The 18,207-nt window shown below is 39.7% G+C and overlaps 1 protein-coding gene across 2 annotated transcripts; it reads right to left on the minus strand.

Annotated features, from left to right (window-relative positions):
• Positions 1–2,979: 2,979 nt before the first annotated feature.
• Positions 2,980–16,007, minus strand: LOC113012301 (sodium-dependent lysophosphatidylcholine symporter 1-B-like). 2 transcript variants are annotated; one of them, XM_026152402.2, is made up of 14 exons: positions 15,783–16,007; positions 14,180–14,308; positions 13,296–13,420; positions 10,530–10,653; positions 10,347–10,425; positions 10,108–10,259; positions 9,914–10,004; positions 9,247–9,365; positions 9,034–9,117; positions 5,447–5,530; positions 5,160–5,272; positions 4,915–5,058; positions 4,573–4,749; positions 2,980–4,414 (listed from the first exon to the last, which is right to left on the minus strand). In XM_026152402.2, the coding sequence occupies exons 1-14, from the start codon at positions 15,864–15,866 to the stop codon at positions 4,360–4,362; spliced, it is 1,560 nt and encodes a 519-aa protein (XP_026008187.2). In that variant the 5' UTR covers positions 15,867–16,007; the 3' UTR covers positions 2,980–4,359. The 2 variants fall into 2 exon arrangements, with proteins under 2 accessions (XP_026008187.2, XP_080150370.1); XM_080294244.1 differs by having other exon boundaries at positions 9,034–9,365.
• Positions 16,008–18,207: the final 2,200 nt, after the last annotated feature.

Below are 18,207 nucleotides of genomic sequence, written 5' to 3' on the forward strand. Positions count from 1 at the left end.
CCATAAGAAGATCATTTGTAACCTTCACTAAAGCTGTTTCTGTGCTGTGATGAGCTCTGAAACCTGACTGAAACTCTTCAAATAAACCATTCCTCTGCAGATGATCTGTTAGCTGTTTGACAACTACTCTTTCAAGGATTTTTGATATGAAAGGAAGGTTGGAGATTGGCCTATAATTAGCTAAGACTGCTGGGTCTAGAGATGGCTTTTTGAGTAAAGGTTTAACTACAGCCAGCTTGAAGGCCTGTGGTACATAGCCGATCATTAGAGATATGTTGATCATATTTAAGATTGAAGAATTAATTAATGGCAGGACTTCTTTGAGCAGTTTTGTAGGAATGGGGTCTTGGAGGAAGTAATTATTGAAGTTAACTCAGAAAGATCAATTAGAGAAAAAGAGTCTAACTTAACATCAGTGGTACTAAGAGTAGCTGTAGATAATATTACATCTGTGGGATGATTACTGGTAATTTTTTCTCTAATGATAAAAATTTTATTTGTGAAGAAGTTCATGAAGTCATTACTAGTTAACGTTAAAGGGATGGTTGGCTCAACAGAGCTCTGACTGTTTGTCAGCCTGGCTACAGAGCTGAAGAGAAACCTAGGGTTGTTCTTGTTTACTTCAATCAGTGATGAATAGTAAGATGTTCTGGCTTTGCGGAGGGCTTTCTTATAAAGCAGCAAACTATTTCTCCAGGCTAAATGATGATCCTCTAGATTTGTGACACGCCATTTCCTCTCCAGATTACGAGTCATCTGCTTTAGGGTACGTGTTTGAGAATTATACCACGGAGTCAGGTACTTCTGATTAGAGACCTTCGTTTTCACAGGAGCTACAGTATCCAGAGTCGTACGTAGTGAGGAGGTGAAATTATTAACAAGATAATCGACCTCTGTTGGGGTAGGGTTCAGATAGCTGCTCTGCTCTGTGTTGGTACAGGGCATTGAAGATGATAACAGTGGGTGGATTATATTCTTAAACTTAGTTACAGCGCTTTCAGAAAGACATCTACTGTGATAAAGTCTATCATTTATCAATTATTGTAAATGTAAATGTTATCAGGAAATGATCAGACAGGAGAGGGTTTTCAGGAAACACTGTTAAATGTTCCGTTTCTACGCCATATGTTAAAACAAGGTCTAGAGTGTGATTAAAGTGGTGGGTGGGTTCTTTTACATTTTGAGAGAAACCAATCGAGTCTAATAACAGAGTAAATGCCATGTTGAGGCTGTCATTTTTAGCATCTACATGGATGTTAAAATCACCCACAATAATTATTTTATCTGAGCTCAGAACTAAATTAGATATAAAGTCTGAGAAATCAGACAGAAACTCTGTGTAAGGCCCAGGTGGACGATAGATGATAACAAGTAAGACTGGTTTCTGAGTTTTACAGCTGGGGTGGACGAGGCTAAGCATCAGGCTTTCAAATGAATTAAAAGTCTGTCTGGGTCTTTCATTAATTAATAGGCTGGTGTGAAAAATTGCTGCCACACCGCCCCCTCGGCCTGTGCTTCGAGATTTCTGGTAGTTAGAATGACTCGGGGGTGTTGATTCATTTAAACTAACATAATCATCCTGCTGCAACCAGGTTTCTGTAAGGCAGAGTAAATCAATTTGTTGATCAATTATTAAGTCATGTACTAACAGAGACTTGGAGGAGAGAGACCTAATATTTAATAATCCACATTTCACTGTTTTACTCTTTGGTTCAAATGTGGATACTGTATTGTTCTTTCTTTGTAATTGTTTATGTTTAAGTTGTTTGTTGATGGTTTTTAGTTTGTTTTTTGTCTGTTTGGGAGCTGACACAGTCTCTATGGAGATGGGTTTTTGGGGGGGTAGCAGGAGGAGAGAAGCTGCAGAGAGGCATGTAAGACTGCAACTCTGCTTCCTGGTCCCAACTCTGGATAGTCATATTTTGGGGGGTTTAATAAATTTGTCCATATTTCTAGAAATGAGAGCTGCTCCATCCAAGGTGGGATGGATGCAGTCTCTCCTAACAAGACCAGGTTTCCTCCAGAAGGTTTGCCAATTATCTATGAAGCCCACATCGTTTCTGGGACACCACTCAGACAGCCAGCAATTTAAGGAGAACATGCGGCTAAACATGTCACTCCTGGTCTGATTGGGGAGGGGACCAGAGAAAACTACAGAGTCCGACATTGTTTTGGCAAAGTTACACACTGATTCAATATTGATTTTAGTGACCTCCGATTGGTGTAACCGGGTGTCATTACTGCCGACGTGAATTATGATCTTACTGAATTTACGTTTATCCTTAGCCAGCAGTTTTAAATTTACTTCAGTGTTGCCTGCTCTGGCCCCTGGAAGACAATTGACTATGGTTAGTGATAGTTTTACTTATTTTTACTCATATTTCTTATGTAAAAATGTTAATCATTAAAAAAAAAAAAAAAAAAGACTCAAACTAAACTCAAGGTTAAAAAAAAAAAAAAAAGTCTGAAATTTATGGCATTTATTTTTTTTTAGAAAATCAACCCCCCCCCCAAAAAAACAAAACCAAATTAATAAATAAATGTCTCTCTCACTGAAGGAAGTTGTTTTATACCAACTTGCACTACCTTAATGTTAATGCATGGCTTACATCTAACTGGTTTAATGTTCCGCATAAAAAACAAAGTGTTATAAGGATGCTTCAAAGAAACCAAACAGTTTTTTTCTCTGCTTTGACAAAGTTTATTCACAGGTTTAAAATCAAAAATATGAACACGATTTGACTCCTCAGTGGTTTATATACATTGCTCTTCATAAACATAGTTGGAAAAAGTATTTACACATATACACATACAGCAGCATATATTAATATAGAGGGCAGATGTAATCTACTCTATTCTGCTGATTCAGTGCAGTTTGAAGGCCCCAAATGAAAACGGTTCCTTTTTCATAGCATCATTTGAGGTAAAATCAAGTCATCTGCATATTAGTTAATGAAAGCATCTGCTATAGGGCTGCTGTTTTTTTTTTTGTTTTTTTGTTTTTTATTGTATTCTTTTAAATCAGTCACATTTCACCATGACTGCAACTTTTACTTTTCTAAGACAAAAGGAAAAGACAAACAAAGCCAACATTTACATTTTTTTTTCTTCCACAAGACTCAAATCATTCAGTCATTGGTAATAAGTTATTCTTAAACACATGCCTGCATAAGAAAATTATAGTCCCTTAGATAGTTTCCATAAATAGTTAAATAACACATTTTTGAATTTGGGATGTCACATGGTAAATAAAAAAGAACTCCCAGTACAGCTGACTTTGCTTTATAAGCACTTCAAAAAAGTCTATTAAACCCGACGGAGATTTACATAAAAAATTAATTTGAGTTCAGAAAATCAGAGATATCTGAAACCAGTTGTAAGACGTATTTGTAAGGCAATGATTCACATAACCTATATACAAGTACATCATGTTGTACTGCCGTTTCTCCTTTAGAAAATTCAAGTACACTTTTTGAAATGTGCTATATGAAAACAAACAAACAACAAAAAGGAGAGAGTGTAGCAAATCTCCATACGACTCCATTTACTGGAATAGTGCTGGCACACCCTTCATAATAAGGGCTGATACTGTACATTTCTTTCAGAGCACACTCTGAGTGGAAAACAGCTAAGACGCGTCATCGAAACATCAAAATGTAACAGTGTGTTCGAGTGCTGGTCTCATAGTGTAAACCAGCACGTTAATACCTTGCAAACGGTACTGCAAAGCACACTTTCTCCCAAAGCTTTCATGATGTAGTGCAATCACACGGGAGGAGTGACAAAACGGAAGGCTATAAATAGGAACGTCTCAGTAAACAATAAAGTCAAACATCTTTGGAAACCAAGACTAGAGCTCCCAAGAGGCTTTGTCGTTCATTTATAAAAGCTGCCAAATGCTAACCAAAATGTGTGTGAGCTTTGTTTTAACAAAGAAGTGGTTTGAATTTTTTTCAGCTATTGCTGTAGATTATAATAAAGAGAGATCTCTGTGCGGCATTTAAGCTAAATGATGAAAGAAAATCTCAACAAAACAAACAAAAAAATATATAAGTAACAGAATCTAACCTGGGAGGTCGGCATAACATAACAATCCTACACCGTGTAGATTTGGATCTTGTGTATTCTCTGGAGTTTTCATTAACCTGTTCACTGGGACACAGCTGGATGGAAAAATAAATACTCAGTGTGGACACTAGAGGGTGATGTAAACCTGTGCAATTCACTGCGGAGGAACCCGCACATGATGACGATCACTAGTCAGCAGTGGGTGGTTTGTGGTCCCTCCCCTGTTAGTCCAGGCGGTCTCTTCACAGCCTGTGCAAACATGTAAAGCAGCAGAGGCGGCTGGCTTGGCCTCTAGACGCTGCTCCCACGATCTGAGGTTTCAGATTCAGAATCCGTTTCAGAATCGCTGTTTAAAAAGAAAAGGAGAACAACCAGAGTCACAAACACACAAGAGTGGGCTAAAACTGGTTAACAGTTCAAGTTTTCATACAATGCACAGATCCTGGTGGGACACAGAAGAAGGATCAATGGTAAATTGTGTGTGTGTTTTCACTCCTCACTTACAACATTGCCTGCAGTAGTTTTCGGTTGCCTTGTCTCCTTTCCTCATCGATGGGGTAGGTCTTCAGTATCAACAGTCCCACAGCAATAAGAACCACGGGCACGGGAGAGACCAGCACCTTCAGGGTTACACTGACCGCCTCGGGTTGTGAGCAGCCCCCGGTCACGTAGCCAGCAAATCTGTGAAAAAGTGTACACAGGGGGAGAAAAATTAAGCAATATGGTCAGCTGAAGAATTAAGTATTGTTGTCCCCAGGACTACTGGACTGATAAGCTCCTTAGTTTTAAGGATGAAAACATTAATATGATTGAAACACTGATTAAAAATCAGGTCAGTAAACTTACTTCAAACTGAGGGTAGAGATACCCAGGGAGACTCCAGAGGCAAACTTGATAAAGAACACATAGAAGGAGTAGAAGAGGGCTTCATGACCGCGGATGTCTGGATTTTGAACTTTGAAGTCATCCACTACATCAGGAAGCATCGACCTGAAAGATCAAACATCCAGACAGAAGCTCAACAACACAAAAGAAAACCCACATCCGCAAAAGGATCCAAGGACGACTTCTGTGGATAAACTTGTGCTTACCAGGGCAGGAGGAAGGCTGCTGCTACACTCACACCTGCTGCCACTGAGACCAGGTAAGAAACGATCAGGTTGCTTTTGACAGAGACGATCAGGATCATGAAGGGCACTGCCCACTGTAGCGAGAGGGAGAAAGACGTCAGAGGTCTCATAAATGAAACAAACAAAGCTTACGATCAGGATTTATTGAAGACTTTTTTTTTTTAATCTTGCAGACTGAATGAGTCAAAATAGAGCATAGAGTGAGCTATAGCTTCACTCATCTACACTCCATAACATCTGCTACTCACCGAGATGCCAAAGTAAGCTGCTTTCTTCTTCCCGAACCGGGTTAGAAACCACTGCCACCAAGGGATGGTTAGAGCCCCAGAGAGCTGAAGAAATAATGATAAAGAATTTAGTTATACAAGCTCGGAAGAGAGCACGAAAAGAACATATACTCTGAGTTAAATGATGACTAAGCGATGACTATAGAATTTTTTTTTCATGTATTTCATATAGCTGAAGCGTGCTTATCAACCAAGGGGCAATTAAAAAAAATTTAAAAAATAATTTAACATATGGCCTTTTTTCCTGCTGTGCTTGCAAATATGTTTCATTCACTTTGTCCCCAAAAAAACAAAACACAGAACACAAAGTAGACTACACATAGCAGACTTGTAGCATCGGCATTGTTGGACAACATACTAAACTGTTAACCACATTGTTTCTTTTTAATCAGAATTTAATCTGCGCACACACAGACCTTGTTGCAAACAAATTGCCAAACCAACTGGACTTTTCCAGTGTGTGAGGAAACCTTGAGACTTACCGGTATTGTTGCGGAAATTATAGCTGGTTGGCGTCAGTCATATCTTCTTCTCTGCATTTTTTATACATGTGAATATTTTTGCAACTTGCTACTATGTGAAATACGCAGGTCTGATGCAAATGGAGAAAAAAAACGTCTGCTTGGATAATCATCGGGGACACAGTGGGAATGTCTGGGAGTAAAAAAATGAAGCCAGAAATGAAATGCCAAAAACTGCAATTCCTTTAGTAGCCACATGAGGCTGATTCCAAAAGCCACTTAAAAGCCCAACTTTACAGCAGAAATAAACATGTTTACAGAATGGTACAAATTAAACACCTAGTTTCCCCCTTCATGGTGGGTGGACATATTTTATTTTTTAATACATCAATGAGTAGTGGCAAAAGTGATACCCTTATATAAATCTGGAGATAAGCATAGTTTTAACAACTATAGGCCAGTGTCTCGTTTGTCACAGTTTTCAAAAGTGCTTGAAAAACTTTTTGCGGAAAGACTTGATTTTTTTTCAATAAAACTATCAACTAATAAATGGAAATCAATTTGGATTTCGTAAAAATAGATCAACGGCATTAGCATTGTTGACTTTCATTGATGATATTTCATCTGCAACCCATAATAATAAATACACAGTTGGGGTATTTGTTGATTTAAAAAAAAAAAAAAAAGCTTTTGACACGTTACAACATCCTATTTTGATTTCTAAATTGTATAATTATGGTGTGAGAGGAGTAGCATTGAATTGGTTAAGGAGTTATTTAGAAAATAGGTTGCAATATGTACATTATCTTGGCAATACCTCTGAACGATTGAAGATTGTATGTGGCGTTCCTCAAGGTTCTATTTTGGGACCTAAACTTTTTAATTTATATATTAATGACGTATCAAAAAGGTTAAATTTTATTTTATTTGCAGATGACACAAATTTGTATTGCTCTGGAGAGAATTTGAAAGATTTGGTTGAAATTATGATTTCTGAGATGTTAAGATTAAAAAAAAATGGTTTGATGTAAATAAATTATCTTTGAATCTGACAAAAACGAAATTCATGATATTTGGCAATCGTGTAAAGGAGGAAGAAGTCATTATGTCCATTAATGGAGAATTGATTGAGAGAGTTACTGAATTTTAATAGTAGATGAAAATTTGACGTGGAAATCACATATTGAGTATATTAGAAAGAAGATGTTTAAAAACATTTATGTTTTGGGAAATGTAAGAGATTTATTAGACCACAAAACAATGCGCATTTTATATTTCTCATTGTTTTTCTCATACTTTAGTTACTGTGTCGAAGTTTGGGGGAATACATATGAGAATACTATAAAATCTATAAACTTATTACAGAAGAAAGTGATACGGATGATTCATAACGTTAAATATAGAGAACATACAAATAAATTATTTATAAAATCAAAATGATTAAAATTAGGAGATTTAGTGAAACTACGGACACTATTAATTATGTTTAAGGCTAAAAGTAATATTTTGCCTTCTAAGTTACAAAGAGTATTTTTAACGTGTTTGGGGGGAGAAGACAGCAGAAGGAAATTTTTATTTTAAGCATCAGCTAGCTAGGACAACACAAAGATTAATGAGTCCAACGGTTAGGGGTACGACTGTGGAACTCTTCATTATAATTTAAAGAGTTGTATAAATTTACATTGTTTTAAAAAGTGTTACATGCTTAAAACGATAACTCAATATGAAGAATGTGAATGAAATTGGAGTTCATTGAATAAGGATCCATTATTTTTTGTTTCATTTACTTACTTTTCTCCTTGTTACTATGTGGAGTGGTATATTCTGATTGTAAATTGTTGTTTGGTTTGAGTTAGGACTGGAAATAAGTGTTAATGTTAGTTTGTTCCTTGACTTTTGGTGCCCACTTGCAATATAAGTTGGATTGTAGATAGGGGGCAGGGTTTAATAAGAATATATTCTTCTGCCTGCTCCTTTTCACACGTGGTTGCAGTGCTTTACTGACAGAAAGTGTAGTTGGTTTGTTTGAAAGAACTAACTGTGGAAACTGTTGACCAAGTGTGAAATAAATAAATAAATGAAATGAAATATGTATCTGTTAGATTCATAAATACAATCTATACAGTTTATGTAACTTGCTAGTCAAGCTTGTTAGTGTTAACTTCTAATCTCCCATATTTAGGCACCATCTAGTGCTCCAAGTTTTCCTATACTGTGTTTTATACATTAAAATGAGTGGAATCCAAACACTAGTTGGAAAGTTAGTCTGCATTTCTCTAAATTCCTAGCTCTAACTCTGTATGATGGACTTTCTTGGATGATCAATTATATAATTTTAAATAAATCAAATGAAATTTATAAACAAAAAATTACAAAATATTTTCTACAGAAACTATTCAGACTACTAACTGGGCTTCACTGAGGACTGTGGGAAATGTGGAAAGTGGAAAAATTAAAATGACCACCGGAGGAGGTCAGGGGATAAGGTCACGATAAGCTTTCATTGGCTTTTAACCCAACCCTGCAGGGGCGCAGAAAACCTTTGACCTCCAGGCCAAAACTGGTCAACCAGTGTTAAATTAGCAAACAAAAACAAGCAGTAGATGAAAGGCCAGAAGCCCACGAATTCTCAGACTTTGACACTCTGCTCTAAACTCTCCAAATGTGATACAGTGTCCAAGTATTTCCCACTCCTAATCATAGAAAAAGGCAGCAGAGCAGAAAGCAGTGAGAGGAGGGCATTAGCAATGGTGGCTGTTCCCATGGTGTCAGTGAAGGGTTGCCAGGGCAACAAAAGCTCCATTCTGTGCCCTTGATCTAGCATAACTCAGAGAGTGAGCGAGTGGGAGACCGATTCCCAACAGTACGACACCTCCTCTCATCCTGAAATATGCCCTCTCAGGCCTTCGTGGCATGCTTCTACATCATGCGAGGAAGCGCCTAAGACTAGAAACTGAAATATCCCCTAAACAGTTTACAGCAAGCAGCAAGCTTTACGTCTGCAGACATGGTGTTGATGTACACTAAATCTACCCTGATGAGGGTTTTTACGAGAAGAGCACTCATAGTAAAAATACAAACACTCACCATGATGACAAGAAGGATATTCTGAAAGTCCTTCCTGTGGCCGAGAGCGTAGGTGATAAAAAGTGCAAAGTTTCCCTCCAGCAGCTGTAAAAGACAGAAGCAACTATAAACCAAATTACTGTAATAAATAAAATAAAAAAATCCTTTCAACGCGACCTCTGAAAATTCACGAAAAAAATAAATAAAAAATGCACAAATCAAATGTAGCGTTACCATGAAAGCAAGAGAGGTGAAGAGGAAGCCGATGACCAGTTTGACATACGGCCCGTGACACATGACCAACCGCAGGCCCTGAGCAAAGGTGAGCGGCTCCGACTTGTCCCGCCCGGTTTCTAGAGTCCAACATAAAGGAGAACACAACAAATGAGACCTCTGCAAATCTGCATCTAAGAATACAACACACACAAGCTTTTGTGGTGAGACAATGTGGTATTTGTCTAGTGAGTATTTTGCAGCACTTGCTACAATCTGGCCACCACATCTTTATCTTTTTGAACACAGAGTGAGAAGGCCAAGAGGAACTAACCAGAGGCGCTAAGAAAAGTTTAACAGTTAAAGAATTATTCCTGTCACTGTTACTAATATACAGTTTTGCATGCGCATGATTAAACTGGACAAAAACTGAGTCAGAATTTTCTTTTCCTTTTTTTTTTTTTTACATCAATTCACGTGTCAAGTTGTCAGATTCATGATTCAAGTCTGTCTTGAAGCCAAATTGAGTCATTATCTTACTTTAAATGTTGTTTGCATTTATCAGGGCTCGCAAAATCGCCCGATGTCCCGGGGATAGCGATATCTGCAGTCGGGCGACCAAAATCTATCCAAGCCCCGCCCGTCGGGCGATTTTGCGAGCCCTGATTAGATAAGAAAGGATTCATACCTTTTTGCTCCTTCACACCTAAAAACAAGATTGCAGCACACAGGACGTAGATGATGCATATGACCCCTGAAGCAACCAAGTAAGCTTGTTTCTGAGGACAAAAAAAAATAAAAATACACGACCCTTAGCTTGGACCAACAATAATCATCTTTTATTTGACACAGTACAAAAAAACCCCCTTTCAATAGACTCACCGTCTGATCCAGTGAGGCTATAGTGGTGTTGACACTGGATGAGTTTGTGCTGTAAGGCGCATCAGACTCAGTGGGACAATTGGAATTACCACCTACTATCTGCCCCTGGATTGCAGTGCCCAGCACTGTGCCCAGCACCTCCACCATCATCCCTGAGAGCAAACACAAGAACTGACGGTCAGCACACGAATAACAAAACACCAGTGAAATCAGTTTATTTGCACAGGGTGATGTCGTACTGTAGGCTGTAGCAGAGTCCCGCTCTTTCTGGTCCCTGCTGATGAACATGGTGAGGGCTGAATATGGCACATGGAAGCACTGCAAATGTACGAGACCACAACATTAGACAAGTTCACGTCAGTGGACAAAAAGCAAATAAAAAAAATAAAATAAAAAACATGGGCTCAAAATGCGGTACTAACCGTCTGCATTGACTGGAAAAGGCAGTAAAAGACCAGATACCAAATGACCTTCCCCTCTTCAAACGGAGGCACGTACCAGATCAGGAGGTAAGTAAGCACTGCAAACGGGGTGGAGAAAATGATCCTGAGAAGAGATGAGTGGACACAGGTTGATAAAAGACTGAGCATTTCTTTCTTACCTTTGTTTTATTTTCTTTTGTATTTAAGGCAAACACATAGAACCCACCGTTTCCTTCCTTTAAGGGTGTGTCTAATGCATTTTCCCCACTGTTACTGTAGCTCAACCCCTCCTTTTTATATCCCTCCCTGGCAGTCAATTCTTTTCAACTCTTTCTTTTATGCTTTGTGAATAATCCTTCTAATCCTGGCTTGTTAGATCTTGTGTGTGGAGAAAGGGCTCAGCCAGCGCTGCACAAGGAGGCGATAGCTGCTTGGACCCACATCATTCTCACCCCACTCGGCCTCAGCATCCTTCTCTTCAGCCGTGCCCTCTACCTGACCTCAGTCACAGAAACCGGCGATACTACAGACTGCAGTTAAAGCCTCAGTTTTTAAATAAGGAAATCAAACAGTTTTACTTGTTAAGAGAACCATTACAAGGCAGTTTTTGGGGGCCAAAATGAAACTACATTTTTCTCGCTGAAAGTAATCACATAATTTGAGGAAAACTGCAGTTTTTATTAGCATCATGTGAATAAAATGTGACCTTTTAGAGGCCAAACAGGGAGGTGAAGGCTTACAGGGTTGCACCTGACTGCATAATCATGAAACATTTTGTCAAATGGCAACATATATTTAAACAGCTATTTCTTCCTCAGGCTTGTTTCTGAGCCGTCGCACATGCGAGTTAAAACCTGACTCTTCCCAAGCTCCATAACACTAACGGGGAGAGGGTGAGCGTGACATTCACACATGGTCATATGAAATCCCCTTGTTCCCCTTTCACCCATGTGACTCACATGGAAAATAAGAAAACTCCTGATACCTTTTAACGTCCAAGCAAATTTAGGTTAATGAGTACTAATAATTTCCATTTTTGCTCACTGAGCACAGGTTGCTGGTTCACTGGCACAGCAGTGAAAGTCACAGACACATGATCACACTCTTCCCCGCCCCCCCCCCTCTTTCTAAAAGAAACAAAATCTACTTCTAAAATAAAAAAAAACCTCATTGAGCTAAGATAATAAGTAAAATGAGAAATGTAGACTCCTGCCAGTCTGGCTGCCTGCCTGTCTTTATGTACATTTCCAGTACAGACAGAAAAAAGAAATAAGAACCTAACAAATCTCTGTATTTTTATCTGGAGGATGTCCCTTTTATGTACATTTTGCTATTTTTCTTTAAACTAGCCTCATTATTTTAACCCAGCATGCTTTTTGACCTGAAGTAACCTCTCTACACTTGTACACGCCGAGAAATCATACACACAAAGGAGAACACACCCATATTGGTTTGAAGCTGATGGTGTGTTGTGGGTTGGACCAATCACAGCTTAAGCCAGTAACTTCCCCCTCCCCCTCACTTCCTCCCAGCTACAACATTACAGCTCATGCACAGCTGGTTTTTTCAGTCACTCCACTCCAGATATGGCTGGGGTATCATGTGAGGGGGGGAAAAAAGCTTGTAAAAATATTTAGCTCTGCTCCTCTGCAGATTATATCATGGCCTTGAGAGATTTTTGTAACCAGATACAGTTCTGATATTGTCAAGAAAGCTGCACCATGTTTGACTGTGAGAAGAAAGTCAAGGTCGCCCTTCTTCAGGCAGGGATACCCATGACAAGCTGCCAGCTATGTCACAGTGAACCAAACACACAGCAGATTGCAAACACATATCTAGACTGAAACATAAGTAACAACTAAAACATGGGAGACGATGCTGGTAACTAAACTGGTTTGTTAGGAATGCAAAAATGGTTTCAGGCATTTTCATCTATTTGAGTTTTGCAAATGTTTTACAGGGAAGGAAAAGTACAGCGTGTGTTCAGCTACAAGGACCTTTTGTACTTGCAAAGTTGCAAGAAGAGAAACTCTCCCAGCTGCTGCAACAAATTTCTTACCGAGCCAAGTGTCACTTTCCTACAGGCTCGTCAAACTTAGTTTAGTCCGGGGAGACATGCGCTCAGACTTGATGTCAAGTAAGCTGGACTTTTTAAAACCCTGGTTAAAGTCTTTGTCAGCAAGAAGACTTACACTAATAATAATTCTCACAACCACTGTTATGACCCGATCCATCCCTGTGATTCACACAAGTCACTTAAGTATATCTTGCAGCTCATTTTAGTTTTTTTTCCTGTCTGACTCCCTCACTTTTAAAGCTCAGTTGATGTTAACCAGCTAGCCCAGGCCCATCTTTTATTTTCCCTATTGGCTGACTAGCTGTCCTGCTTGCTACTCTATCAGTCCTCAATATAATTCAACTGCTTCCCTAAAAGGATTTCGTCTCAAGGCTCGATCCAAACTAGGACCGCAGCAGACGATGGTAGCCCTGCTCCTACTCTTCAGCTGGCTGGTTTCAGTGGGTGCTTCAGCCTGCATTTGGTAGGAATGTCTGATGCTGGCACTGTATATGATTCATATTTAGACTGCATTATTGCACTCTTACCATTTATTCCTCCTTAGTTGCTACTTCAAACTTGTTGCCATGGCTACTGATCCTGAGCTGTTTTTTTTCTTCTTGTTGTTGCCAGAGCATTTGCCTCATGTATCTCTGTCCTTACTCAAAACGCAGCATTATCTTATTATCATTCAACATACAGATACCTACCAGGGCATCATGCGGCCAAAGCGGGTGGATCTACTCCGGCTCACCAGGAAACCCACTGTAGGGTCGGTGATAGCATCCCAGGCCCTTCCCACAAACAGGATGATAGAGGCATAGAAGGGGTCCAGCTAGAAGGGAAGGGTGGAAAAAAGTGTGTTAGCTTTGAGACCAAAACAGTGAGGATGCCAAGGACTACCTCATATGGAGAGTGGCTCAAAAGAGCTGTGACAGCAGACTCAGTACAGCTGAGAGCACAACAGAATTAAAATACACAACACTGTCACTTCTTTTATAACAAAGCAGCATTCAAAGCCCCTCTAATGATCTCATCCTCTGAGCTGAATGGCCTTTTTCCAGTTCCTACTGTGTACAGCAGGAAAAAGTCTAATTTGCTAACAAAGCAAACAGGGGGAGTCCGGGTTAACACGCTTGACCGGAGACAGTTTAGCTGATATGAGGCTGAGAAGAACACACACACACACACACACACACACACACACACACACACACACACACACACACACACACACACACACACACACACACACACACACACACACACACACACACACACACACACACACACACACACACCTTGACCCCTGCGTTTGTAACCTGTGTGTGTTCTGCAAACAATTGAATTTTATCGATGTCATTTAGCTGCTGTGTGGCATTGATTTTTAATATTAAAAAACGTTGTGATGAAGAGCTTTTTTTTTTTTAAATAATGAAGATCACTTAGTTTTCCTCACACAAATGTTAAATTTTTTTTTATTTTAAATACTGGCATCAGCCCAGAATCTTCACAGTTGGTGCAGCTTTATAAAGGAGGCAGAAGTGTGTGATTTTAACCTTTTGGGTTTTTTTGCCCAGCGCTTGGCAATTACCTGTGCCACATCGAGCAAGTAGATTTGGAGGAAGAAGCCAAGAACAGTGCCTGTGATCTGGTAGGGAGCCCCGCCAAAGGCATAGCACACTTTACTGAACACAGACAGACGATTTCTCTGGGTCTTCAGCTGGAAGAGAAGAAGAGGTGAGAACAGAGGGGAAATGCAGTGATGTTAGTGCATTTAGACATTAAATATGGGTAAACTCGAATTCCACTGGGAAGCTATAAATTAAGGTGTAATTATGTAGACAGTGGGTTAACACATTATCATTGGCTCCATTTCTGCCTTCAGTCTTTAATTCATCCCTCTGATTCAAATCCCTACACCCATCCCTCTGTCAAACTTTGCGTTGCAACGCGGAACTATGAGGTTACTGTAGTTCATGCTGAGTGAAACCACATCACTACATCACCTCAGCACAGCCATTGGCTCCAGCAATGGTATGTTAGAGGTAGTGTGACATTTTATGCTGAATAGCCAACAGCCTCCAGACAGACTAGAGCCTATCAGCGGTAGCCAATACCCTTTCTCAAGCGTGATGTCAGCAAAGGGGGGATTACACACCCTGATTTACAACCATCACGGACACAGAAGCAGAATCACCTCTTGAAGGACGCAAATTGCAACCTTATCAACAGGCACACACAATATTCTCTCTGTGGTCACGTTCCACAGAGTGCATGTCTGGAATTACAGTGATGCAAGACTAAAAATAATACTGATGCTAAATAAAGAACAGAAGCCTGCATAACCTTTAATGTGCTTTAAAGAAAGATCTCCACAGTCTTTCCCAGAGTACAAGAGGACTGCACTGAAAAGTGCCTTTGGATTCAAAGAAAACCACCAGTATAATTTACAGTTTGAACCATGGTGCCATATACATCGCTACTTTTTCATCCAGCAGTCTAAAAACCCAAAGACAATGAATTTAAATGCACATCAAGGTTACTAAAGATTAGCAGCTTTGGGGCTAATGTTTCACAGGAGTTTTGTTACACTTTAAATCTACATCACATTAATGTAAATGATCACAGAGAAGACACTGATGTTTGAAATGCAACCTGCCGTGTATTTTCTCGTGCAAAGATACCGCCACTGTTGAACGATATGGAAGCTATTAAACCATTTTGGGGGTAAATTTAAGGCGTTAATCGTTAAATATAGGGACTTAATTTCAGCCACTTAAACCAAATATGGCTCACAAGTCGTGGCTCTAAAAACAGGATCACGCCACGTTTCTCCACATCTGCCAGCAGCTATATTTGAATGTGACAGAGAGAAAACGCCGGCTTTCGTTAAGGTGTTTGGTCCCTTTAAAACCGGTATGCCAGCATCACGAGAGCTGGAGGACAGATAAACGTGGACCGGGCGAAATTCAAACCTCGAGGGCAGGAAAGGGCACAGAACAAGGCAGGGTGTGAGGTTTTTGGTAAGAAAGGAAGTAAAGACCGCATTTTATCAAACGTTACTTTGAATTTAGGCGCCCTTTAACGCACCTGATTATTATTATTTTTTTAAGTGGGCGCGGCGGGCACATAAATCCTGTTCATTTTAACACCCCTCTTAAAAATCAAACGTGCCGGTTAAACGTCGCTCTTACCTTCACCGTCTTGATCTCTGCATTGAGCGGTTTGATTGACAATAAAGTCGCCGCGTACTGCTCGGCGCCCTCTCCTCGTGCCATTATCTTGTTCTAGTTGATGTTATTTTTCGATATTGTGAAATGTAAATATATTCCTTAGTGTCAGAAGAATGAACCGAGTTCACAGCATCGCCATGTTAGCCAGAGCTCTGGGAGCTTCTGAGTCAGAGCGCTCGTGCTGCTTTCGTCCACCTCATTCATTCTACTATGTGGGCTACGTCAGGTTACACGTCACAATCGGATGTTCCACCATTTTTTCCTTCTTTTTTTTTCCCTGTTCGTGACCTTCAGTAACTATTAAAAGTTTAGTACGCTGGGTCTTTTAAGAAGTTTTCTTTGTGTTAGAAAATCAGTAAAAATTCCAGCTTCAGTGGAGATTGAAGAACCCTTACTCTACCTAATAACGAAGCAGCTAACAGGAAGGTATCAGCAATATCACCAACTTTTTAACCTTTTCTTTGCGCTAATTAATTTAATTTAATTTCATAAAATAATAACTATACACTAGTGATGGCCAAATGAAGCTTTCCGAAGCACTGAAGCTTGTATTGAAAAATGGTTCATTACTCGAAGCTTTTCAACACAGTCCTCTCCGGTGACATCTGGTGGCGAATATTTTGAAGAGCAGCTTGAATCTGCAAAATAAAACGGACTGCTCAATCATCACTGCTCACTCAAGAGTGGAGTTCTCTCCGATATTGGGCCACCGTTCCGTTGCTTTGAACATGTAATTGGTTTTGTCTTCTCGATTGGGGGGCTGAAAAAATGTAATGCATATTTGCGTAATACATTTTGATCAATAAACTTTCCCTATTTAAACATTTATTTATTTAATACATTTATTTAAACATGCACTATGGTGTGGCCTTTCTTTGCTCATAACTCCTTGATGTTGGTAAATACAATAAGTGAGCAATATATACATTATACATATGATAACGCACAGCACATTATGGAGTATGCCCCTGCTGTGAAGTCCTGCCTCCATCTACTTGTCATTTAATCACTGGACAGCTGGACAGGTTCATATAAAATATTAGATTAGGCCAATTGTCCTATACATATTTTTGACCTAGGGGTGGGATTGATTGTGAACTGGAAAGGGAAAATGCTTAGGGAGCTGAGTACGGCTGCATCGTCACTGATTTGTAGAATCATTTTGATTCGATACAGGATCCGATTCAATTTGATTGGAATCTGGAAAGTTTTGCCTCAGTCAGAAATATTACAATTCTGGTCATGTATCAGTATATATCCATAATTTCGTATCTATTAAAAGAAAGCTGACACATGTGAGACTTAATTAGAGATGTAAACAGAGAGTTATGAAACCTGCAGCTGCAGAAGCCAGCGGGAAAAAAAGAGGCAAACACAGCGCGGACCCGCCGACACATCAAAATCTGACTCTGACGCGTCGGGTCCGCGCTCTGTGTTCACGTTTGTATGCAGAATCCGTAAACCTGCTCCCAGTTACTGTTTTAGCTGCATGGTGTTTGACGACATGTTGTGAGGTTTAACCTGAGATGCTGGCGTTTCAGGCATAATAACGTTAATTTACAAATCGACACGGGATTTTAATGAATCAATATCACTTTATTCAATTTAGCATGGATTGTAATCAGAAAAGCGATAATCAAAACCCACCCCCAATCAAGAACTTGCAAAGTAAGAACATGATCTATGTAAGGTAGCCTTTTTGTTATTTACAGTTAAAAAGAGGATTAGTGTTACTGTGCGCTGGCTGAGTCTCTTTCCTTTCTTAGAAATAGTTTCTCCTGCTCTGGAGAAAATCCACTTGCATGGAACAGAAGAGGCTGTGGAGTGCAGGAACTACACTGCAAGCTGGTAGATATGCAGGTATTCCTGGGTCCTGCAGACTATCACCTAAAAACAATAAACAAAATGATTTTCTAAACTGTAGCAATGTAATGTACGTATAGTGTCAAATACATTTTTGTAGTCTTCATCAGCTTTAATTGACATGGAAGTGTTCCTAAAGTCATATGCTGGAATGATCACCTCTTCGCTCTCTGTCACCATCAACACACTCCACGAATCCCATGGATGATTCACTTCCTTATATCCGTTTGAATCAGGTACCGAAGCAGTTACGTGCGTAATGAAGCTTCGGACGTCACTGGTCACGTGATTTTTGCCAAACGAAGCAAGCCTCGACACAGTGCTTCTGAACCAGTGTGTTGTTTTTTTCGACACAAGCTCCGGAGCGTCAGCTTCAAGCGGGCCATCACTACTATACACTCACTGGACATTTTATTAGGCATATCTTAGTAAAGGTGTGGACCCACGTTTGCCTTCAGAGCAGCTTAGACGCAGGAAACTTTCACATAGTTGGTGCGATTTGTTTGGTGCACATTCACGATCT

Source organism: Astatotilapia calliptera, chromosome 19, assembly GCF_964374335.1.
Source record: "Astatotilapia calliptera chromosome 19, fAstCal68.1, whole genome shotgun sequence".
NCBI lineage: Eukaryota > Metazoa > Chordata > Actinopteri > Cichliformes > Cichlidae > Astatotilapia > Astatotilapia calliptera.

Coding starts and splice junctions, on each gene's coding strand:
- LOC113012301 (XM_080294244.1), bottom strand. CDS start 15,866: ATGGCACGAGGAGAGGGCGCCGAGCAGTACGCGGCGACTTTATTGTCA. Junction 9,366..9,913: donor AGGTGTGAAGGAGCAAAAAG/GTATGAATCCTT, acceptor GTTGGACTCTAG/AAACCGGGCGGGACAAGTCG. Junction 5,531..9,033: donor ATATCCTTCTTGTCATCATG/GTGAGTGTTTGT, acceptor TTATTTCTTCAG/CTCTCTGGGGCTCTAACCAT.